A 25789-nucleotide genomic window follows, 5' to 3' on the forward strand; every position below is an offset into this window, starting at 1 on the left:
TTATGCAGCATGGGTCCTGCATACAGTGAGAGCTCCTTTCTCACACACAAAACACTTTCAGAAAACCAATCCACTTATTGTAAAGTGCTTAAAAACATATGGCTAAGAAATAAACTTACTACTCCCCAAAAAAGTGCTAGTTTCCTCAGAATCTAATATTGGAAACACAGCAAAAGGCAGTGGCTGTCCATATTGCATAACCTAGTAGGAAAACATATTTTGAATCGTACAACCTACCCTCTTCTGGATATTAAAAAATACTTGCCTTCAGAGCATCTCATTACCACTACCAAATAAGTCAATCATCACATTTAGAAGTTTGTTCACACAGAAGGTGATTAGCATGCAGTAATTACAGGGCACCCCTGCCAGAAACTTATGCAGACGTACAACCACCTTCCTGTAATCTGGTTTTACTTCCATTTTACTTTCAGTGTAGATTGATGAATGTAACTAGGCTTCTACAGCCAGTTATCAGCTACTCTGAGCAGTAAATATACCATTCAAAAGTATCACAGAATCACAGAGTGGTTTGGGTTGGAAGGGACCTTTAAAGACCATATAGCCCCAACTCCCCTGCCATGGGCAGGGATATTATTCCACTAGACCAGGTTGCTCAGAGCCCCATCCAGCCTGATCTCAAATGTTTCCAGGGATGGGGCATCCACAACCTCTCTGGGCAACCTCTTCCAGTGTTTAACTAACCTCATTGTAAAAAATTTCTTCCTTATATCTAGTCTGAATCTACTCTCTTCCAGGTTAAAACCATTACCCCTTGTCCTATCGCTACAGGTCCTACTAAAAAGTCTGTCCCCATCTTTCTTATAAGCCCCCTTTAAGTACTGGAAGGCTGCAATAAGGTCTTCCCAGAGCCTTCTGTTCTCCAGGCTGAACAACTCCAACTCTCTCAGCCTTTCCTCACAGGAGAGGTGTTCCATCCCTTTGATCATTTTTGTGGCCCTCCTCTGGACCTGCTCCAACAGATCCACGTCTTCATTGTGCTGTACTGTGAACTTTTGGCAGCCATTCCCCTTGGAGGTGTCATGGGAAGGGCTCACTGAAATGTACTAAGTTTTTGTTAAAACTTGTGAAGGCTATTTTTTCATTTAAAAGGCTGGGCCTTCACTTAAAAACGACCTGTGTTTTTGTTTTGTTTTGTTTGGTTTTTTTAATGTGAGCTGTAATTCAGCAACTATCATGTAGCAAACATTTTGTTGAAAATTTATTTATAATATTATTCTTCCAGATCAAATTTTGGGATAAAAGTTCAATTTTTTCTCAAATACAGCAATGTGAGTGTAACTACATATGGCAAGTCCAATCCTGACTAATAAGTGACTGTGTTGTGGAAAGACTGCAATGGTATTGGTCTAAAGTTCAAAGCCAAGTGTATCTCAAAGTACTTACAAAAACACATCTGTACTTTTAACACTGATTAATCCTGAAGTATTACTTATAGCAGTATTAGGCAGAAGAATTATGTATTACTCCAATTTTAGGTGCATGTGATTCCTCTTACATACATAGCCATTTTTAGGTTTTGTGCCTTTTTCGGTTTAAGTCTTCGATGCCATCATGCACCACTGTGTGGCTTAGCACCAGGTGGGATGCTGCCCTCCACTGGGCCAAGTGCACCACAGACACAGAGGGGAAGCCCAAGCAAGGAGGCTGTGTGAACATGCATTGGAGATTGGCTAGTTGCAGGAGCCCAGGTGTCAGAATGACATGTTTTCACTCAGACTCTTCCCACTTTGTCTACAGAAAGAGAAAATAGTCTAGCAGGGCAAAAGGTGTAAGAACTTTTCATTAGGTCAGATTTTGATTACAAGAGTTTTCTCCATTCCAGTGACATCCTCCCTTTCCCAGGCATCTGTCTTACCAGCCCACACTTTATGGTGGAAAACAAGCATGAGTCACTTAGATTTCCAAGCAAGCTCAACAATGATATGGTAATAAAGAGACAGACAGCATTATTACCTCATCTTTTCTCACAAAAGTATGTGAAGCTTCTTCTCCACATGGAAAGAAACTCCTTTTCTATTTGTGATTTATAGTATTTACTATACAAGCTTTGGAATACTATACTTCTGATTAAAAGCTTAAAGTTTAAAAAGTTGTTGGGTTCACCTCAGGAAAAAAAAAAACCTGCACTATGTAATTTCTTTTTCTTAGACTACTATTAATTCAATGGCAAAAAACCTTCAAGACTCAGACATATGTTTGTTTAAACCAAATTACAACAGCTGAAACAATGTTCCATACAACTTATAACTAAGTTCTTAAATTTACAAAACATAGTGAGTAAATGCAATAAAGGCTCAGGAATAAGACAACATTAAATTAGGAAGAAAGAGGAACAAAGATTCCTGTGATAATCTTACATACTCACCTGAAAGTAATTCTTCTTTCTATAATTTTCACTGATGTTGTTAGATGACTATACACAGTGGCTGTAGTGTAGTAACACAGTAGTGCGGCACAATAGGGCTAGTCAGCAGGCAGTTTAAAACTCAAGTATTGCACTATGCCTGCTCTTCTAATAAGAAGAGAGAAGGTGTTCTACCTCTTTTATCTATATCAAGAACTACCACACTCTAAATGTCTAAAAAATTTGCTCTTTCACATAAAGCAAGCAAGGAAAAAGAAAAAGGTCTTCTGAGATTTAAGTATTGGAGTCTTGCCCAGTTATCCATTGTATTACCTTAACACTTCACTTGTTCAGAGTTTTAACATAACTATCACTGTAGACAAAAAGTCCTAAGATAATGTTTTGATGACAATAGCATAAAACTGACAACAGTTTTATGCAACTGAACTGGCTGCAACCTCAACAAGGAGTACAAGCCTGATTCTGTGTAATTTAAGCACAGGTGTGTTACTACATGGAGGCCTAGGTTCTTTCAAGCTCAGAATAAACAGCTGCTCTGTTAGGTACAAATAAGTAACTTTCCTGCAAAAGGCGAGGGAAAAAACCCACAACCACAATCAATTAAAAAAAAGAATTAATAAATGCAAATTTCAAGAGGAACTATGTATTTCATAGCATTATCTCCTACCTACTTCACAAACAACAAACAAGCCAAATCATTAGTGCAGTAAGCTGATGATTGAATGTATTCCTCTAAAATCAGTACTTGCCAATGATTTCTAGACAGAAAGATACCAACAACTGGTTAACTTATTTAAAATCTTTTCCTTATTCAGCATATTACTAACAACAACAACAACAAAGAGTTAGCAGTAATCTTTTTAGAAGTACCAAAGTCTTCCTCCTTTGCTCCTCTTCAAAAGAGATCTTGGTAAAGTTTTCCTTGGCAGAAAACCCTGGGATTGGGAGTCTGAAAAGAAATATGACAAAACCTGGAAATGGGCCAGAGAGGTTTGGCTCAACCTAGATAAAAAGAAAACAAAGGAGCAAGCCCTGCAAAATTTCACTTTCACAGCTCAGTGCTCAGTGATAACTGAAATGAAAATCCCTTATCCTCATGTTGAAAATGTGTCTAAGCAGTGGCTGTTTACCTGGAAAATAAATCTACCTTGCAGATACCTGTACCTACCCATAGATGCCTTCTACAGAATTGAGCACTAAATATTTACTTTTGTACTGCTCTTTCTCAGATTAAGATGTTAGGTAAACTATTGAGAACTACTGAAAAACCACCCAAGTGGTTTTTAAATACTTCCCAAGTACACACTTCTTGAAACTAACTGTTATTCAGCTAAAACAATTAATCACCAGAAAAGGCATTCACCTCACAGAATGACTTTTCCTAAGTGTAAGAACTCTTTCAGGGAATGTAAGATTTAACAGTTGCTGGTGTTTCCCTGTCAGTTCTCTTCATCCTGTCCCCCATGACAAAGTATTTTTCCTTTAAGATTTTCCTGGCCTTTGTGGGTAAGAGAACGATGATGTTTACATTAATTTAGTAATTCCTGCTAATCAGCTTTAGAACAAAGATAACCTTACACAGTTATCTGCTCCTATATGTGTTACTGTTGGGTTTTTTTGTTCCCTACACCTGTATCCCATTTTGAAAACAGATCAGCACCTACTGCATGCAGAAGGCTAATGCCAAAAACAAATTTCCAAGCAATTCACATCCTTCAACATCAGCTTGTCTTTTGCCATTACTGCAAATACAAAATGAAAGAAATGCAGCCCAATACACCAATACTGGCCTTCAAATATGCCTGCTTACTAATTACCTATATCACACCGCCTGTTCCTTCAGCTGATTTATGATACCCCTTAAAATACCAAACACAGCAAAGAATGTTTACCACATACAGCTAAGTGCAATGTAAACATCCCTCAGTAACAGTTAACTGAAGCTGGTACACTCACACAGCAAAAGATGTCTTCCAAAGACACTAACTCAAGTCTGGAAGTTATCTACAGGCAACACAATCTTGAGTTAATATGTAACCTGACCTTTGAAGGCATAGCTAGCTGGTTTTTACCGTGCACCTGTCAGGGTGCTGGTCTGTCAACCTCAAAACAGAGCTCTGCCTTTATCTGCAGTCATGCAGCTTAACAAATAAAACATGTAATCATAAGCAGATCAGGAGTCACCAATTGCAAGCAGTGTAAAAAGAATCCTGTAGTACAGAACAATTAATGCCAATTTTAAAAGAGTATTCCTATTTATTCAGTCAGCCTCAAGAATATTAAGTGTCATGTTGCAATCACAACAAGAGACTAGAACAAGTTACCTCTTCTAATTACTGGTGTAATTGACACATCCAAATTTTGAAAGCATAACTTTGTTTATAAAAAACCCAACATTTCAGACAGGAGGACAAGTTGGTGTTTACAATCATGGGCTCTAATATTTTTCTGGTATGCAAGCCACTTCATCCAAACACCCTCCTCTGCCTGTAATCTCACTAGTGATACCTCCTCTAAGTATTAGCTGCACCATTTGAAGCCTCATATGTGACTAAAACTGGCACCCAGAAGGTGTAAAGAATCTCTGTGACATGGATTCACAATTGTGACGATTTAGGACAACTGCCCTCTTGATATCCTGACAGTCTTGGACATAGTTTGTAAGGCAGTCAGAGCTCAAGCAAATAGTCTGAAGTAACCATCATGGGAGTGTGATCTGAGGTACAGAATAGGAGATCTAGTTTAATCATACTACAGCAACCTTTAGAGAATTCAGATACTTAAAAAAACCAATAATCAACATTTATTTAGATATTAAACTAGAAGTGTTTTGAGTCTGAGATTTATTTCTCAGTTATACCCTAGAAACTCTAAAAGTATTAAAGAGCTTCTTTTCTACTATAAACAGGCATAGTTTCATTAACTTCAAATCAGCAAGTACTAATCTCAGACTACTATGGTAAATCACTGCAGCTCACAGACACTGCAGCAATAAAGCACTGAGCTTTCAAATAAGATAGGGTACAAAATACAATAGCAGTGCACAAGCTACTTCCTTGTACTTTTAAAGGACTTAGAGTAAGAAAAGCATTTCATAATACTTCATGCTGCTAGTCGTAAATTGATTTCACACTGCTGGTGTCTACTCAGCTTGACATTTAATGAGTCAGTGCAGCTCAATTATAGAAAAACATCTTGGAGGGGAGGGGCCTGGTATAAAGTTACCATATTTGCAGAAAAAGAAGGCTACAGTTGTATTCTCACTTTGCAACAACTTTTCTTTTCTACTTATGATACATATTTACTTTTACCTTATTTTTGCTAGTTTTATGTCCGCACATTTCTGAGATCATCATTACATTTCAACTACAGTTTTACACAAATAAGACTTAAAAAGAAAAAGCTACCACAAAATTATCAAGGAAGAGTTGCAATGATACATGACTTTTGACCATGTGTATTTAAATTATAACAAAAAAACCAAACTGGAAAGCACAATATCCTCTGTATTGAAAAGCCCAATATACTCAAGAGCAGTATTTTTTAAAGAATTGGTGGGTGCAGCACAGCAAAAAATGCCAGCAGCAGTTAATCTGTAGCACTTCAAGATACAAGCTTCTTTCATTATGCACTGAGGACTAAACTAACATGTTAAATCTAATGTCTAAATATTTAGTGGCTAACGCAAAACATCATCAAATGTAAATTTAAAAGGTGAAGTTTGTTTCCGGAAAATGTCGTCTTTTAATAATGACAAAGAAAAGAAGGAGAGTAGTAAACTAAGAATCTCTTATCCATGGATATCTAAAGAAACTACCCTTCTGTTTATGAGTGACAATTTTAAAATAGGGAAATTAAGAAATTGTAGTCACTGACCAATACTTACATAAGATTTGTTACATTTTAATCAACAAGTCAGATGTATTTTGTCTTTTTAAGCAGTGGTGAGAGGGAGCAGGGAATAAACAAAAGATGCATACAAATCTTCAGTCATCACTAATCTTTACTGGCTTACCTCAGTACCCTTAGTTAACTATGTAGCCTGTAATTTTCAGCCATCTTCTCCTGCTGCTTCCAAAACAGCAGAAACATTTTATTATTTTATTAGATTTTAATTATACCCGATATATTTGAAGTAGTTTTCCAACTTCAGGAATGCTTTTTTTGCCTCACAAATGTGTTTAACACGCCATTTGCCAAACATTTAACAAGACAACAGTTTTACTTCCTTTCTACTCAGAAACATACAGCCGCTGTGCATGGTATAGGGCCAAAGTATTAAAACCAGAATATAGTAACTAATAACAAAGATTGAAGAATTCTAGATTTGGACCAAAAAAAAGAAACTGGAATGTCTTTCCATTAAATATTCCCTGCATATGTTTGAACCTATTGTCACTCTGTCTGCACCAATACTGCCTTGCACTCGTTTTATATTGTGCTACTTTGGAAATCAAATAAGCAGACCTGCCTTTAGGAAAACTAAGTTCCTAATACAGCACTTCTGCCAAAGTTTTGGAAGCCACTCTAGGGTCCAGGGCATATTTGGAACATTCTGTAAGTGTTACTGTGAAATGAATGGAAAGCCTTTCTCTAGTGCACACTCCCTAGCTGCCAGAAGAACCTGGCATATAAGCAGCTGGCACTGGAACGATCAGGCCATCATGACCTCAGTGCAGATGATTTGCTTTCCAGATGTCTATTATTAAACAGTTGCAGTTTGTTTCCTGGATAAAAAGAACCTGATCCTACAGACACACGCAGACGCAATGCCACCCATGCTACTTCCAGGAATACTGCCAACTGAAGTTAATGGCAATAAATCACAGAGGCAAAATTACTGGTACCCTTTTTTGCAGGATAAGATTTATGCCTGACTCACTCAAAATTATATAGCTAAACATAAATGGATGCAAGATTTTCAAGTTACACTTTCAGATTCAGAGAACTTACTTTATAGATAGCATGTAAGATTATTGAAAGGAGAAAATAATTTACGTTTAGATTTACTTACCTCAAGATCCATGTATATTTACACACAGCTTCAGTTCCCCCCACGGATTAATTAAACTTCACCACAGAAAATTCAAGATAGAACAGCAAAAGATCATAACAACAAAAGAGCTAGCAATGGGACCCTTACTATGCTAATATAAACATGAGCAAGTGTCCCACAAGAGTAGGATTATGACACTACTACTATATAGAAATCCTTCCCTGTATTAAAAAACTAATTCAGTTACCTACAATACACAGAACAAAACAATAGTGGCTTTTGGGGTACAAGAAACAGAAGTGCAAGTCCACTGCACTAAATGCATTGCGGAGTACAACTTCTGCCAGCTGTGAAAATGCCTCAGTGATCCCAGTTTCCAATTGCCATTTTGTTGCCTTTACAATACACTGTTCCCTTTAATTGGCTTTGGTTGGAGAAAACGGACAGGCAGGAGCTGTTCCAGGATCCTTGGAGTCAGTAAGAACCTTTCCACTAGTATCGGTGGCCTTTAAATAAAACTCTTTTGGCATCCATCCACTTACTTTCTCTGTGCATGCAATTTAGGTAATTTGGCAAAATAATCCCATGTCCCTACAAACCTGAATAACCTCCCTTTTCTCCCCCAAAACAAACCCAGAAAAGTAAACCTATTTCAGAGGGCAGTACTACCTCCTCCTTCAATTAAAACCATATCCTAAACTCAATGTAAATATTTACTGTGGCACTTACTGGCTAACACCTAAATTAAAAAAAAAAAACAAACCAACAAACAACAAACTTTCTGGTAGTGTCCTCTTTCTTAGCTTTGTGACCTAAAAACCAAAGATGATTCTTCTTTCTTTCTTCTCTCATTCATCTCTATGCTCTAGTTAGGCTGGGGACTGCTTAAGAAACAACTGCTTTCATTAAAAATATCTGGGCAGCACTGTAAAACTTTTAAGAGCAAACACGTACAAGCGTAAGCAGGTATTTTCACTGATTTGTATTGCCTATCTAGAAAGCAAGGAAAAAAAAAGAAAAAGCATACAAAAATGGAAAATCAAAGTCATGCACAGTTTTCCATTATAACTATTTCCATCCACACTATCTCTTCTTGACGTAAGCCCTGGATGTTCAAAGTCCCAATTTAGTTCAGATCAAGCTGCTGCAGAAGTAACAAAATCTGAAAGTACCATTATTCAGCAAGGCACTTAATGTCTCGTGGTTCATTTAGGATTCTTAACTTAATGCTGTGAAAAGAAGATTTCCAGCAGTTTCATTTTACTAGCACATATTTAGGCTCAAGAATTTTTAGACTCTTTCTTCAAGGCCCTTTTTCAAAGTTTAAGTTCAGAAAGAGCTGGAGTAATCTTATAAACTCACTCAAGAAGTCTTTAAGCCTTTACAAACCAGCCAAAGAAAATTGTCTGAAATTCTTCCTAGAAAGCTGTATTACCAGTAATAGTATAAAGGCCATCAAACTGCACCTTAAAATTGCAAGTTAATTAGTACAAGAGAAGGAATTGTTTCAGAGGACAAACACAGGGAAAGGATGATAAGCCCACGCAAATCATAGATTAGATTGGGTTGGAAGGGACAATTGAAGATCATCTAGTCCAATCCCCCGTTAATGAGCAGGGACATCTTCCACTAGACCAGGTTGCTCAGAGCCCCATCCAGCCTGATCTCAAATGTTTCCAGGGATGGGGCATCCACAACCTCTCTGGGCAACCTCTTCCAGTGTTTAACTAACCTCATTGTAAAAAATTTCTTCCTTATATCTAGTCTGAATCTACTCTCTTTCAGGTTAAAACCATTACCCCTTGTCCTATCGCTACAGGTCCTACTAAAAAGTCTGTCCCCATCTTTCTTATAAGCCCCCTTTAAGTACTGGAAGGCTGCAATAAGGTCTTCCCAGAGCCTTCTGTTCTCCAGGCTGAACAACTCCAACTCTCTCAGCCTTTCCTCACAGGAGAGGTGTTCCATCCCTTTGATCATTTTTGTGGCCCTCCTCTGGACCCGCTCCAACAGGTCCATGTCTTTGCTGTGCTGAGGACTCCAGAGCTGGACACAGTACTTCAGGTGGGGTCTCACCAGAGCAGAGTAGAGGGGCAGAATCACCTCCCTCAACCTGCTGGCCGAGCTTCTTTTGATGCAGCCTGGGAAACGGTTGGTTTTCTGGGCTGCGAGTGCGCATTGCCAGCTCATATCCAGCTTTTCATCCGCCAGTAGCCCCAAGTCATTCTTTGCAGGGCTGTTCTCAATCCCTTCATCCCCCAGCCTGTATGGTTGCCCCAACCCTGGTGCAGGACCTTGCACTTGACCTTGTTGAACCTGATGAGATTCACACGGACTCACTTCTCGAGCTTGTCTGGGTCCCTCTGGGTGGCATCTGGTCCTTCAGGCACGTCAGCCACACCACTCAGCTTGGTGTTGTCTGTGAACTTGCTGAGGGTGCACTTGATCTCCCTGTCTATGTCACTGATGAAGACATTAAACATTACTGGTCCCAATACGGACCCCTGAGGGACACCACTTGTCACTGATTTCCACCTGGACATTGAGCCATTGACCACTACTCTCTGTATGAGACCACCTAGCCCATTCCTCATCCATCAAACAGTCCATCCATCAAATCCGTATCTCTCCAGGTTAGGGAGAAGGATGTTGTGGGGGACCGTGTCAAAGGCCTTACAGAAGTCCAGAGAGACGACACCAGTAGCTCTTCCCTTGTCCACTGATGTAGTTACTCCATCCTAGAAGGCCACTAGGTTGGTCAGGCAAGGCTTGCCCTTGGTGAAGCCATGCTGGCTGTCTCGAATCACCTCCTTGTCTTCCATGTGCCTTAGCATAGCTTCTAGGAGGATCTGTTCCATGATCTTACCAAGCACAGAGGTGAGGCTGACAGGTTGGTAGGTCCCAGGGTCCTCCTTTCCACCCTTTTTAAAAATGCGTACAATGTTTGCCTTTTTCCAGTCACCGGCAACTTCACCTGACTGCCATGACTTTTCGGATGTGATGAAGAGTGGCTTGGCAGCTACATCAGTGAATTCCCTCAGGACTCTGGGATGCATCTTGTCAGGCCCCATAGGCTTATGTATGTTCAGGTTCCTCAGTTGGTCTCAAACCTAACCTTCTCTTACAGTGGGAGGGACTTTGCTCCCCCAGTCCCTGTCTTGAGGTCCATCCACTCAAGAGGCATGGGAAGCGAGGTTGCCAGTGAAGACTGGTGCAAAAAAGTTGTTGAGTACCTCAGCCTTCTCCTCATCCATTGTTACCAGTTTGCCAGTCATGATCATTGCGGGGGGTGTGGCAGGAAATACACTTTCTTTGACGTTCCTTTTCTAACATACCTATAGAAGCCCTTTTTATTATTCTTTGTGCCCCTTGCCAAGTTCAGCTCCAGCCACACCTTGGCCTTGCTGACCCCATCCCTACACAACTGGGCAGCATCCCTATACTCTTCCCAGGATACCTGTCCGTGCTTCCACTGCCTGTGCATTTCCTTCTTGCGCTTTGGTTTGACCAGCAGGTCTTGACTCACTCATGCCAGTCTCTTGCCTTCCTTTCTTGATTTCTTACACCTGGGGATCGAGAGCTCTCACACTCTATGGAAAACGTCCTTGAAGATCCGCCCGCTCTGTTCTGCTCCCTTGTCCCTGAGAGCAGTTTTCCAGGGGGTCCTCCTGACTAACTCCTTGAACAGCTGGAAGATTGCCTTCCTAAAATTCAGGGTCCTGACTTTACTCTTTGCCTGACCATATGCCTCAGGACTGCAACCTCCACCAGTGCATGATCACTACAGCCCAGGCTGCCTCCAATCTTGACATCACCCATTAGCTCACTTGGGCTGGTGACCAACAGGTCCAGTATCACATCCCCTCTGGTAGGGCTGTCTATAACCTGGCTTGAGAAGTTATCCTCAATGGACTTCAGGAGTCTCCTGGATTGCCTACAGCTCGCTGTGCTACCTTCCCAGCAGATGTTGGAGTGGTTGAATGTACAGTGGCTTCTCAGCATAAGGCATTATAGGTAACACTATTTACCATAAACACAGCTTCAATGCTTCCAGTACCAGCCACTATAAAACTACTTCAATCCATCCATAGATGGTCTCTTCACAGTTTCCAAGCACCTCACAACTTTAAAACAGTTAGCTTTACCATATGGCTGATCGGTCAAGAAATGGTATCACCATATTTTACAGAAGGATTAGTTGTATTGTTGATGCAGACACTTTATGGGAGAACACAGAACTTAATGCAGGTCTCAAATCCCATACTTGTATCCAGAGCCAGAGCACCATATTTGTTACACAGTACATGCAGCGTGATGGTATAATATAAAAGCACAAGGAAAGTTAGATAGGATACAAGAAAGCAGAAGCAAAACCAACCAACCAACAAAACCCTAAACCACCATCACCACAAACAAACCAAGCTATCCAGTATACACTGTAGTCTCTTGCAGGCTAGTTATTGAACTTCCCGATTCAGTATTTAATTTATTTTCTCTCTATATATACTAATCTATCTACCTACAAAAACATGCGTATGTGTGTATATATATTTACATATCTACATTGATACAAATAAAAAAATGAATGCTAATTACTAAACAATAAAGGTGAGGCATGCTCCTACTGCAAAACTTGCACTACTTGCTTTACTTGCTTGCTTTTCCAGCATAAAAAAAGGGCCATGACTGATTAGCAAATTCCTTACATATTGTAAAAGTTCTGCATGGAAGAAAAAAAGCTAGCACTTGAGATATAATAAAAAAAGACCCTTGTGAAACACAAGTTTAAGAATTTATCTACTCAGCTAACCACTGGAATACTTAGTAGTATGATATGAAACAGTTAACAGAAAGTTTCAGGATCACTGTTTCTAATCATACCGCCTTCAACCACATTCCTTAAGACAAACTATTCTGCTCAAGAATTGTCTAACCTGCAACTCCCCCTCAGAATAAAATAAAAAAAAAGAAATTTTAAGTGCTTTGTTTATTCCCCCCTGAAATCCTTCGTGCTGCCCTAAAGATGTAGCAAGAAGCGGGAAAGGACAACTAAAAGCCTCCATGTGACGTGCATGTCACAGGTTACATGAATTATATGTATAAAATATTACCTATGTTGTCTGCTCAAATTTCCTCTAGCAACTGATTTTCCCCACTAGGAAAATGAACATTTTTCACAACGGAAAAGGAAATGGTGAAAGACATTAGTTCTGCTGTTTAGAACTATAGGCAGTGATCGCCCTCTACCAGCACAAGAAGGCTGCTGATGCTAGTACTATCTGTGCAATGCATGTGAATGTACAGTATTAGAACATAAGCATTCATACAGTTAATATTTTCCACCATATCCAAATCCAATACTTTTGAATTTCAGCTAGTAAGTGATTTATCTTACTTTCTTAACCCCCTAATATTTTAGGATTTAAAACTGGTCTCAGTATGGGATAGGAAAAAAATTATGCAACATATTCAACCGCAAGGTACTGCATGGGGGGGAACTAAGCAAGGGCCAAGTAAAAGAATGTGGAGTTTATTTCTTGTGGTTAATGGTTCATATCCAGTCCAGTTCAACAGTGTCTGAAGCTCACTACCATGAATGTTTTGTTACCACCAAGTTGGTGGAACTGGACTAGCAATGATGAATTTTCCAAGCTCTAAGTTTTAATTAGCACCCTTGTTCTGGAGCACAAATAGAACACATTCTTCTTGAGTCCAACACTGCTGCATACTTTCCTTTTTATGCAATTTTAAAAAGCTAAATATATGGCCTATAACACCAGTACTTACTAAGACAAAAGGCAGCAGGGCTTCTCTACAACTATCATATCCTGTGAGAGTCAATACTCCCTACTGCCCATCCAACTTGTCTGCAGTTTGTCTTCTGCCACAGCTGGGACATGATCAGCACATTTGAAGTCAATATGAATTTTCCATCTGCTTCTGGGGGCACAGAACTACACCTCCTGAAGAGTAGGTGACAACTTGAAACAAACAAAAAAATGTAACATTATTAATAACTTAGTCAAAAATTGGGTATCATTTCTCCTAGAGTTCAAACGTTAGAACTCAGAGAGGCAACTCAAGGTAGATGTGAAGGATCTTAAACAAATATAAGTAATGTAAAAATGTGGTAAAATACAACAGACATTCCTTGGGGCTTTCACTTATTGTACTAATTCTTTCAAAATTCATGGCCATCTGTAGAAGCTCATACTTTCTGAACAGCAATAATTAAACAGTAATGAAAAAAAAAAAAAGCCTAAGTGAAAACAATCTAAAAGGACAGCATTTACCCAGTAGTCTTTCCTGTATGTGTAATGCCCAAGTTTTTCTTCTTTTTTTCCCCCACTTCACCCAACACATTTAAAGAACAAAACACAAATTTCTAAGGTTAGGAAGTCTATTTTCAACTGTAAACAGATAGAGAGAAAATAATATGCCAGCCTCACAATTTTTATGTCTGTCATTTACAACTAACAAGCTTACTGCAGATACTGGAACATGGAAGGTAAGGGAGTGAGGGGGAAAGAAAAATCAGTATTTCAAGAAAGACTGTTTGCTCATTTTTCAAAACAAAAAAAAGCACTACTCTTCCAGTTACATCTAGCTCCTCTCCAGGTCTTCTGAATAACAAGACAGTTTGCAAAACAGCCTACTTGGGTATCACTGAGTTTATTCTGCATATAACTAGAGCAAAAAATTACACATTTGCTAGGTTGCTGTTGAATTTTGTCAAAGTATCCACTGAATCAGGAAAAAAATACCCCTCTCTCTCTCCCTCACTCACTCCAAACTATGAGGTTGTCCTGGTTTCAGCTGGGATATAGTTAACTGTCTTCCTAGTAGCTGGTACAGTGCTATGTTTTGAGTTCAGTATGCAAAGAATGTTGATAACACTGATGTTTTCAGTTGTTGCTCAGTAGTGTTTAGACTACAGTCAAGGATTTTTCAGCTTCTCATGCCCAGCCAGGGCACCTGACCCAAACTGGCCAACAGTGTATTCCATACCATGGGACGTCCCATCTAGTTTAGGAACTGGGAAGTGGGGGCAGGGATTCGCCGCTCAGGGACTGGCTGGGTGTCGGTCACCGGGTGGTGAGCAATTGCCCTGCGCATCATTTGTACATTTCAATCCTTTTATTACTACTGTTGTCATTTTATTAGTGTTATCATTATCATTATTAGTTTCTTCTTTTCTGTTCTATTAAATCGTTCTTATCTCAACCCAGGAGTTTTACTTCTTCTCCTGATTTTCTCCCCCATCCCACTGGATGCGGGGGGAGTGAGCGAGCGGCTGCGTGGTGCTTAGTTGCTGGCTGGGGTTAAACCACGACAGAGGTATAGCCAATAACAATTTCCTAAAAGGATATCAGGGATTTTGTTTTTCCTAGTAACCTCAGGCAAAGCAAATTAATGAGTGAAGAGCTGGTATAATACATGCTTCTACAGAACTTGCACTGTAATGCAGAAATACATGGATGCTGCAGCTGCTAGCTGCCAGGTTCCTGTTCTCAGCTTCAGTAGCTCTAAACCTTGTTTCATATTACAAGCACCATGACTGAGCACAATGTTATCTACTTCTATCAGGTAAGGGAGCATTGGATGTGTTTTGTCCTTTGGAAGCTTAAATCCTGTCTATGTTTATATCCTTCACACTTGTAAGGGACAAAAAAGTACAGGAATAGATCAACAGAAGGAACCAAAATCAACAAGATTCTAAGGATTTTATAGTATATTTTTTAAAGTATTCAAGGAAGCTTCTTTTAATAGTCCAAAGAGCTGTCAGATGAAGTACTGGGGGGGAAAAGTACTTCGGAGAAACAGTAGCTAATAGTCTTTCAGGGCAACTAAACAAGAATAAAAAAGAATTAAAGTAGAGCTGCTGTGGCTAGGTGAAACCTCCAGACATTGCCAAATTTTGAAGCCTTCAGTTAGAACTTCACTGGCCTCAGTTTAAGATCACCACCTGTTTACATACCAATTATCACAGGAAAGGGAATCCAAAGGGTCTCCCAGCCTTGGAGAAGCCACCACACTGCTACATTAGCATCTTATGACACTCGGCCATCTGCTCTTAAGCTTCCTTTGATCCAAGCAGGTTGCAGCCCTGGATTTTCTCTTGGTCTCCTGGGAACACTTCCTGGATATCGATTTTCTACTTTCTTCCCAGAAGTTCTCACTATTTATACCAGAACTTTTGCAATTCTGTTATGATCATTCCATAAACCAGGTATGAATTACTTTTTTAATATCCTATCCTCCCAAAGCAATGCACTATGTCAGTCAACAGGATTTCTTCTTCTGTTCAGCACCCTCAAAAATATTCTGACACAAGGTCAGAGTTCTCTCAGCAGCAGCAGGCTACCTTTCAAGAGTAGTTTTGCAGACTACATTTTCATTTCCAAATCAGTGGTGAAGAACTGTCACAGAAAATCAGTAGGACCAGGTGATCATCTATCTTATTGACAACACCTTTGCTCCACAAGAGGCATCAGTCTCCAGCTCTCCTTGGATTCACAGCTCACCAGAAACCACCGTCTCCCCTGATGGACACTTCTCTCAAATGGTTGTAGCTCCAGCTCAGCCCTGGCCCCACTACACAGCACTCAGAAGTATACCCACCTGCTGCCTTTGGCACCTGTACTTTAGAAAGTACAGTGTTTCTTCCCACTCCACATATATTAATACTGCACTGTGGAGATTCTTGCTTTATCCTGTCCCACAGCTGAAATGGATCCATTGCCTGATAAAGCATAATCCTTCATTCTTCCTTGTTTTAACATCCTGTACTTATTTATCAGTTTCTGGATCTCTTAGGATCATAACCAGTTGTTCCACTTATGGAGAAATTCTACTGCTTCAGGCTCCTTTCTGGGCAACAGAGTGGTTGTATTGATATCCCTTGACTTTAGACACTGTATTGCCCCCACATGCATCCACATGAAAGGGAAATGTTAAGGCTCGAGCTGGTGAAATTCGTACTGACACTGCCAGTAAGGCATGCAAACTCCAGCAGCCAATCAACCACAGCAGAACCACTGCTCACACGTTTGCCTTTAAAAATCATTCTGAGTACCAGCAAGATACTATATACTATACACTATGCTATGCAATGTAGTCTACATTCTTACTTAGCTCTATACTCAGTCACCATTATGTCCTGGTTTTGGCTGGGATAGAGTTAATTTTCTTTCTAGTAGCTGGTATAGTGTTATGGGTTTGGATTTAATATGAGAATAATGTTGATAGCACACTGATGTTTTCAGTTGTTGCTAAGTAGTGTTTATACTAAGCCAAGCATTTTTCAGCTTCTCATGCCCAGCCAGCAAGAAGGTTGGAGGGGCACAAGAAGCTGGGAGGGGACACAGCCAGGGCAGCTGACCCAAACTGGCCAAAGGGGTATTCCATACCATGTGACGTCATGTCCAGTATATAAACTGGGGGGAGTCAGCCTGCGGGGTAGATCACTGCTCAGGAACTAATTGGGCATCGGTTGGTGAGTGGTGAGCAATTGCATTGTGCATCACTGGTTTTGTACATTCCGATTCTTTTATTATTATTATTGTCATTTTATTGTTGTTATTATCATTATTAGTTTCTTCCTTTCTGTCCTGTTGAACTGTTCTTATCTCAACCCACGAGTTTTACCTCCTTCCTTCCAATTCTCTCCCCCATCCCACTGGGTGGGGTGAGAGTAAGTGAGCGGCTGCTTGGTACTCAGTTGCTGGCTGGGGTTAAACCACACCACATTATTACATTACAGACAATAATAGAACAGGTTCAGACAAATGCAGCAGTGACAGGCGAAGTATAAAAACTACAGATAAACTGAATGCTGTAACAGGGGTAAGAATGCAGTCCTGATGGACAGTCTAATCACAGATCTGCAGTCAGAGTAATTTTTGACCAGACAGTTTGACCAGGGGTATTTTATCACTTTAAAACACACATAAAAAGTGCATGCTTTGTTCTCCACAAAAATATTTCCTGGAAAATATTCCCTTAGCAGTGAAGAAAGTAGATGGCATCCTAAACTAGAACTGGGTTTTTTGTTTTGGTGTGGTTTTGGGCTTTTTTAATAATCAGAAAAGAAACAGCAACCCCCCTTCAAGATGTGTTTAAATAATCACAATAACTACAACCAAATTATTTTCTCCAAACATATCAATATGTAGCTTTGTGAGACACATTCAGGCAGAAAGTCTGAAAAGAAAGTAATTTTCATCACTTCAATATGAAGTATGGAGAAAAAAAAAAGATACATTTCAAATTATGCCAATTTCTTTTCTTGCTTAAATAACCTGTATCTTACCACTAACAACAATAGGCACCACAGTATGATCAATTCTATTCAAGATTTGTAAGAAAACAGTTTTTCTTTTCACAACAGTTATCCATCCTAGGTGAGACAACATAAATAATAGTAAGATCATTCTATGAGCAGATATTAATGCTAGAAGAACACACTACATTGGCAGTAGTAATAATAGGGTATGTCATCTAGCTGTTTGCAGACTTTTTCTCTCACCTAATACACAAAGTATTCCAGCATCAAGTTACTGAACTCTCAGATACCACCAAAAAGACCTGTGTTACACATAGGGTCTGACAGGGCACAGCTTGAACATCTTCATATGAAAGGAAAAAGATGAAAGAAGACAGCTCGCACCTCAAAACAGGTTTGCAAAGTTCCCCTTTCTTAGCAAGAACAATACACTGATGCACTCTCATCCAAAACTTATTTGATAAGTCTTTAGTAAACTACACTCCAGTGTTGTTGGGCATAAATATATATTGGGGGGGGGAGGGGGAGAGAGAGAGATCTCCCCTCTCTATCTTAAAAGTTTTCAGTTGTGTCCCGTGTGAGCCCTTTCAATAAAAAAATCCAAACAACTGCTAACTTTGAATTTCACTCTGCTTCCAGCAGGTCTTTCACTCATATGCATGCAAGAACGAGCATGTATGAAATGAAAGACTGAGTAACTACAGACCAGTCTTCAAATTAATACAATGCAAGACAGAAGCATGTCTCAACTGTGATTAGTGGTCAGCTTTTGTCACTTGTGTTTCCTTAAATGACATGTTAAATAACTGATAGCACAAGCAAATATCCAGTACCAACTGGCATATGAACCGATTTATTCGCACTGCTGACCAAAAACCAAACATGACTATAATCCATCTATTCCAGCAATCCTTTCAGAAGTTACTGACAATGCTTTGAAAAATCAAAGCCACAACAGGTATTGTGTGTCTAGACTTGCTCAGGATTGGTCTCATATTCACCCAGCTCACCGAGAGCATTTCTAATTACCTTCTATACATAGAGCAATTTCAGTTTCTTCCCCGGTCTTCCCGCCACCCAGATTCAAGAAGTTTGTTTTATTCTAAAATGTCAGCTCTGCTACTACCCTGTAAAGACACAAATCCGAAAGAATGATTGCTTTCGAGAAAGTCAGTGAAGCATGTGCATGCAGACATCACCTGTGCATCTTAAGGCAGCCTACGTACAAGTAGCAGAGCCAGAAAGAATTACTTCAGGGCTAAGCGTTGCCCTTCTGGACCGGTTTGGATTTCCCCAGCAGCACAGCGCACCCCGAGACACTGCTGCACTCCACTGCCCTCTCAGCGCCGCCGCCCAGCTGGCAGCAGCAGCAGCAGACCATAGTTCTGTTCATACAAGTACCGAGTAGCTTCTTTACCTCCTTCCCTTTCCAGTTCTGTTATTTTGTCTCTTCCATTTGGCTCCGTAGGAAGAAACCAAGACCTTGTCCTTCAGACACGGGGGAAAGACCTCTTCTGACCATCCCTGGCTGAAGTTACAAACTCAACAACGCTGAAGAACAGAGAGGAAGAACGACCCTGACATGCCAGTTCGTACCCTTCCCCAGTAAAGCAACTCCTTATGGCCGAGAGGCCGTTTGCCACTGACAAGCTTATAGCAGCAGCAGGGAAAGCTGTACACGGGGCAGCGCTTCGCAGGGCCCTGCAGGGGAGACCGGTTCCCGCTAGCTGCCTGCGTGACACTCATCTGGAGTTACCAGCTGGCTCCTCACCACGAGTTTATTACTGTTTCCTTCCCAAGCCCACCCCAGAGCCCGGCAAGCCCGAGGAAAGCCCCTGGAACGGCCACCTGCTCCACGAACCGAACGGAGCCAGCCCGACGGGGCCGGGGCTGCCGCTGGCGAGCCCGGCGGCCACCGGGGCAGGTGCCGAGTCCCCCGCCGACCCACACCGGCAGAGACGCGGCCCCGTCGCCCCCCGCCCGCACAGCGGCCGCGCCGCACCCCGGCCGTTAACGGCCGCCAACCGCTCGGGACGCGCCGCCCGGCCGCTACCGGCACCTGGCCGCGAGGGCGCCGAGGGAAGGCGGCGGCAGCCCCCTGCACCGCGCCGGGGTTACCTTCGGCGCCGACAGCCCGGCGGGCCGCGGGGCCTCTTCCCTCCCGAGCCGTCAACGAGGAGCGCCCGGCCTCCTCCAGGGCCAGCCGCTTCCCGGCGGAGGGGGAAAGCGGAGGCCGGCCGCAGCGGCGAAGTCGGCGTCCCCCCGCCAGGAGGAAGCCGAGGGGACGGGGGGGGGGCGGCCGGCAGCGGCAGCGGCGCGGCTCGGTCCTTACCGTCTGTCACGGTCACGTCCGCGTCCTCCGCTCCGGGCAGCACCTCCAGCTGCAGGGCTTCCTGGCTAGGGCTGGCGAGCTGCAGCCCTGCCGGCAGCTCCTCCCTGGCGAAGAGCAGCTTCACGCTGCACCGCAGCAGCTGCTGAGCGCGCGGAGACGGAGCGGCCATGATCCCCGCCGCCCCCCGCCGCCAACAGCGGCTGCCGCCCGAAGAGCCGCTCCCGCCTGCCTCCTGCCAGCCCGCGGGAAGGCGGCTGCCGCGGAGGGAGACCCGCCCAGGAGGCTTCGCCGACAGACCACTTCCACGGCTCAGGCGCTTCCCGAGGCATCTGCACCGCAGCCAGCCAGCCTGCCTCCCGCCCGCCTTGAAGCTCCTCAGCCACTTAACCGCGCCCGAGCACGTTAACCGGCGCCGGCGGGCCGGGGCAGCGGCACCTGCCGGCCGCAGCCGCGCCGCCGGGCGCGCACAGGCGCCCTCCGGCGTTCCCGTCGCGCTGCCCCGCGTCTGAAGGGGAGGTCGTCACACCCTCCCGCCGCCGCCGCCGCCCTTTCCTCCTCCGGCGGCGGCGGCGGCGGCTCGGGCGGGCGGCGGCCCCCGCTGAGGGAGGCTCGGGCTGGCGGGGACCCCGCGTCCCTGAGGCAGCGGGTGAGGAAGGGCCGCGCGCGGGCAGGACTCGCGCTGGCCCTGGGGCTGGAAGTCGGTAGCAGGGATTGAAGGAGAAGGTTCGCTAAACTGCTGGCAATCTGGCCTTTCCCTCCCCGGCGTTTCCCCCTCTGCTTTACTTTCGAACAACGTAAGGGTGCAACTGTAACATTAAGCAGTAGGTGCCGCTGTTTTGCCATAAAAGTTTTCCCTGGTGGTTCGTTTTGGGGGTTTGTTTGTTGGTTGGTTGGTTTTGTTGGGCTTGCTTTGCCATTTTTTTGTCGTGTGCTGCCCTGCTGCCCCGCCCCCCCCGCGCCGCTAAAAGGAAAAAAAAAAAAAATCCCACTGGGTACTTTAGTGTGTATGCCTCTGTGTCAAAGCGATGCTGTGAAGGTAAATTAATGAATATTTGAGAAGTGCTCTGAGTTTAAAAGGACTGTGTAAAGTTTAAAAGGGCCTCAGCTTATTGAGTTTCCAGATGTTATTGTAATATGTACGTCAGTAATGTTCTCTGGGCCCAGGTGGTGAGCTGGGCTATCCTGGCTGGCTGGAAAGGAAGCGCATGTACCCACCTCAACTGTGTCAAAAGGACTGTCTTGTTGTGCAAAGAGGTGACCTCCCAGCTACACAGAGACGTGTTCCTCTGAGCCACTTAAGCCACAAAATGTACTGAAGTGGCATGTGTGTTGCTGAACCTGGGTTTGCACTAATGACTGGGATGGTTTGTCTACAAAGACAACACAATTCTGTCCTCCAGTAGCGCAGTTCTCTGTCCGGATTTAATTACCCTTTCTGAGCACAAAAATGAGGTATCACCTCTTGATTCTTCTATGAAGGAATTTGATGTTATTTACCCCTGTATGAAGGAGGAATAAGGCAGTCTGCACATGCCATCAAGTGTTTGTGCATAGCTTACGGCACACAGTAAGTGCTTTGGCCCTCACCTGGATTGCATATACCCAAAGCCAACTCCACAGCCACTTAACTAAGTAGGCCAAAGAATGAGGATTTCTGGGCTGTCAGATTCATCATTGCAGTGAAAGGTTGAATAAATACAAGTAAGGAAAGACTGCATTTGTTGAGCCTAGAAGAAAATATTTACAGGTAGCTGAAATATAGGGCCAATGCCAGACTAAGAGTTGTAGAAGCACAGGGGATAAGCAGGAAAGTGTCATGCAGATAGATATGCCTCTCCTAGATGAGAGAGCCTCATGACACACCAGTAATAAAATGGAGCAACAGGCAGGATGTTGCTGTTTTTCACAATGCTGTGAAAAAGGTGACAAGGGTAGTTTGGAGGCGTAAATTTTTTTCACACATAAAAGGAGACAGAAGAGTATCTTTTTTATACCAGTATCTGTATGGGATGACCACCTCACTTCAGTAGAGGTGTGTCACTAATCACCTAGTCCTCAACAGCATTACTACTTCTCACACCCATAAGGGGTGAATAGTGTCCCACCGAAGAGGCCTGTCCACTTTGGGCAATAGTCACTGCTGCTTCTACCACCTTGGTTTCAACTTGCAGCCTTGCTTCCTTTTCAGCTTCAGGCGCCACCACTAAATCATTGAACAGCTACATGGCTGTGGCTCCAGTACAGTAGTTTTTGGCTGCAATAGTGAGTGTGATGTAGCAAGGTTGCTTCCTGAACCAAATATATGTGCATTTGGCAGGGGGATGAGCATGGGTGAAAGAGGTCTGACATAATTCTGCGTTACAGCCCTTTGCCAAACATATTCAGGGCAAATGTATTTTCTGAGGGCATAAAGTAATTTTAATTATCAAGTCCAACAAGAGGACAATGTATCTGAAAAAAACCCTACCTGTATTCCTAAAAGTTTGAGTGATAACAGCTAGGGTGAGCTGGGACTACAGAAGACAGGAAATTTTGACTATGCCTTTTAGCCTTTAATGCACATCTTGAATTGTTACATGAATCAGCAATGAACAAACTTTCAACCAACTCTCTAAGTTATGTTCTGCTTCTGTATTTCCTGATCATTTTCCATCCAGATTTCCATCAATCTCTTTAAACCACAGTATTATTAAAGAATCTGAGGAAATAACTTCAAGGCTTATTGCTCAAACCATGTACTACTATATCCTTCATATAATGAATTCCACCAAAAATTGACTGGAAACACTATTCAAGATGTTGCTCACCTGAAACTGCTACCTCACTGTGAATGCTTTATTGTGTAGAATGCACCATTTTTGTTTCAAAATTGATCTGTGGAAGTAATAGGAAAACAATTTTTAATCCAGTTTTGTCTTTCATTGGCTATCAGCAAAGGCAGCAGTATCAGTAGCTATGAAATTAATGCTACCAACTAGTTCTTCACTAATAGTATAAGCACTAAGTTTCAGTATCTCTTGCTAAAGCCAAGTATTTTATACTTAGAAATCTGAATCAAATTTACATCTAGTGGTGCAACAATATATTCTATTAAATACTATTGTTATGCCTCTTCTTTGACATTGAAGGGTAGAACAGATAACCAGCATTCATTCTGCAGGCATACCCTGTCCATTTGCAAGCTACATAAATTGTCGATTACAAAACCCACGTTGGAATGTGACAAGTCCTGTAACACAGAACTAGGTTTGAATTTCACAGTCTTTTCCAGTTGGGCTGCTGTGTCTGCAGAGCCCCATTGCTTTTAAAGAGCAACTACAGTTACGATCCTGCTTAGTGTGTTTAAAGGTATATAGGATCTGGTGGTGTTAAATGAGAAAAGTTCCTTCTCTTCCAGACATCGTGACAAGCTTTGTCTATAATGGATTAGCTACTTGACCACTTTTTTTATTTTTTTAAAAAAGTCCACCCAAACTTGCAGGAATTTTAAATCAATTAAATTCCCTTTTCTAGGAAAAGGATAAAAAAGCTGAACTGTGGTACATTATTCAGCATAGTTAGATATTTTGGCAGTTTTTTCAGCAGAAACATGCTACAACAAGACATTCTCTTGTCTACCTCTAATGCAGTTGGTGTAGTAGAAACATGAATTTGATTTGGATTTGCCAAAATAACTGGATGGAGATAGAAGGATCATGTTTTCCAAAGACCCACAAAATGGACCCTCTACCAGAAGTCCAAAGGAAGGGAATGCTGTCTTTTATGTGGTGATGATTAGGCATATCTGTGGATAAAATGGTTTTGTATTTCACACATACAGCCAAAGTAACTTCAAAACTATGCAGCATTTCCTTCCTGTGGAAAAAAATACACCTTTTAAAGCTTTGAGGATAAGTATGGTTGCAAAAGCTATTGTGTGTCACATCTGTGACCATAATACTCACACGCTCTCAAAGTCCTTTCAGAGAAGTCTGCCTTGATCCTATAGCAAGGAGACAGCTGCACCTAACAAATGTGAGAGAAAGCATCAGGCAGCTCTCTCTGAGCTCTGAAACAAGCAGTGCTTGGGGACGTCTCTTCCACGCAGAGCTGAGATCCTTGAGTTAGATGGGAGCATTACTCCCAACAGTTAAGCAACATCAAAGTGACAGCTTTCCTACTTGCTATGTCATGCTATCAATCTGAAATGACTTTGATATCATGCTGGTCACTGGTGGATCCCAGATAGAAGTCCTTCTTCTGTGACCCTGAAGCTGGTGAAAAGATCCATCAATCACCTGAGGAGCATGCCATACTGCTTTAGCTCCAAGCCTCCCTTTGTTGGTGAAAGTGGGCTTTCCAGGCTAGGGCTGTCCCATTTCCTTGCTATGTTACTTACTGTACCTTTTGATTTTGGCTGTTTGGCTTTCTTGGGTGAAACTGGAGGAAGGAGAGTCTAAACTTTTCTTAGGCATCAGAAACTGTTGAAAACCAGGGAAATAAAAGGACAAAGTGATTGCTACCGTTCTGAGCAAAAGTCACCTTGTCACTCACATGGACCAGTAAATTCAATGCCTGTGTTGCAACTACACAATTCTTTGTGACCCAAACTTCAATTAATGTGTTGTTATAGCAGCTTCTTCAGCTGTTTCTGCAGTCTTTCAATAGTGGTGGAAGACAATACAACCTCAAATTACAGCTTCCACAAAGGACCAGTTCATGAACCCTTCTTCTAAAGAGCATACTGTAGATATGGCTGTTCACAATAATACTACCAGTAGCTCTCTTAAACTGTGCTTTAACAACTCAAGTATTGTAAATATGCTTGTGCCAGTAATACTTCATGAAAGAAGATAAAGAATCTGAACACTCTGGTGCTTTCAGCAAGTTGTCAGAACTTCCTAACCAACAAATGTCTCCAGCAGCAGAGACATTAGTACAGACCACTTTTAGCAGCAGTTTAAGCAAAGGTGGCTAAATCAGAACTGTGCCAGGACACCATCTATTAGTGTGGCTCCATTGTGGGGAAAGGCAACATCCAGCAGCAAAGAGAGAACAGCTTGAGACAGCAATTTTTTTTATACCATTTCCAGCTAGGTCTCTGAAAGTATGTCTGATTTATTAACTACTAGTTACTAAGTAAATGCTGACCTGCTATGTCTGCCTAAACTCTGATAATGAAAGCAGCAGCTTTTGTGTGCTCAGTGTGCCAGTGGAAAATGTCTATATGCAGAGTGATTCTTACTATAACAGTTCTGCTATAAAGTTCCTTTGAATAAACTGTCATCAGCAACACATTGTGGTAAAGGAGGGGTTGTTCTGTTTTTTGAATAAAGTCCTACTGGTTAGGTTAATTCAGGTATTGGGGAAGAACACATACAATGGGATTTAGCAAAATTTGGAATGAGATCAGCAGAATCAAGTCAGAATAAAAAATTTAGCATACTGTTAACAGTGCTAAAAATGGATCAGGGTTTCTTCCTTGCCTTGGTCAGATGCCTTTGTGGGAAAATAACTGGCTTGTACTTCAGATGGCTTTTGGCATAGACCTTGACATGGAACTAAACAACTGATGCACATTGGATTGCTTCAGGCTGTATGACATTTTACACAATTGAAATGAATGCTTTAGGTAAGTCAAATTAAATGCACTTAAAATAACTCGATATAGAATGTATCTTACTTATTTGATATCATTAATATCATGCAGAAAATGACCTTACAGAAGTAATAAAAATAAGCTTCACTTATAACCCTTCTTACACTGGTGTTTTCTTGCAGTACACAGTATTTCTGAATTTCTCCTGCACT

At 42.0% G+C, this 25789-nt stretch overlaps 1 protein-coding gene across 6 annotated transcripts in view; it reads right to left on the bottom strand.

Annotated features, from left to right (window-relative positions):
• LOC104310426 (histone-arginine methyltransferase CARM1) overlaps nt 1-20423 on the bottom strand; it is a 79899-nt gene extending 59476 nt beyond the window's left edge. For 2 of the 6 annotated variants that reach the window (XM_069776071.1, XM_069776069.1), the window contains exon 1: nt 20000-20418. In XM_069776071.1, coding sequence (XP_069632172.1) covers nt 20000-20168 — 169 coding nt within the window. In that variant the 5' untranslated portion in view covers nt 20169-20418. Of the gene's footprint in view, nt 1-19999 lie in introns of all 6 variants that reach the window. The other 4 variants (XM_069776068.1, XM_069776067.1, XM_069776070.1 and 1 more) reach the window with 3 other exon arrangements.
• Between the last annotated feature and the right edge of the window lie 5366 nt (nt 20424-25789).

This window comes from Haliaeetus albicilla, chromosome Z (genome assembly GCF_947461875.1).
Source record: "Haliaeetus albicilla chromosome Z, bHalAlb1.1, whole genome shotgun sequence".
Classification (NCBI taxonomy): Eukaryota; Metazoa; Chordata; class Aves; order Accipitriformes; family Accipitridae; genus Haliaeetus; species Haliaeetus albicilla.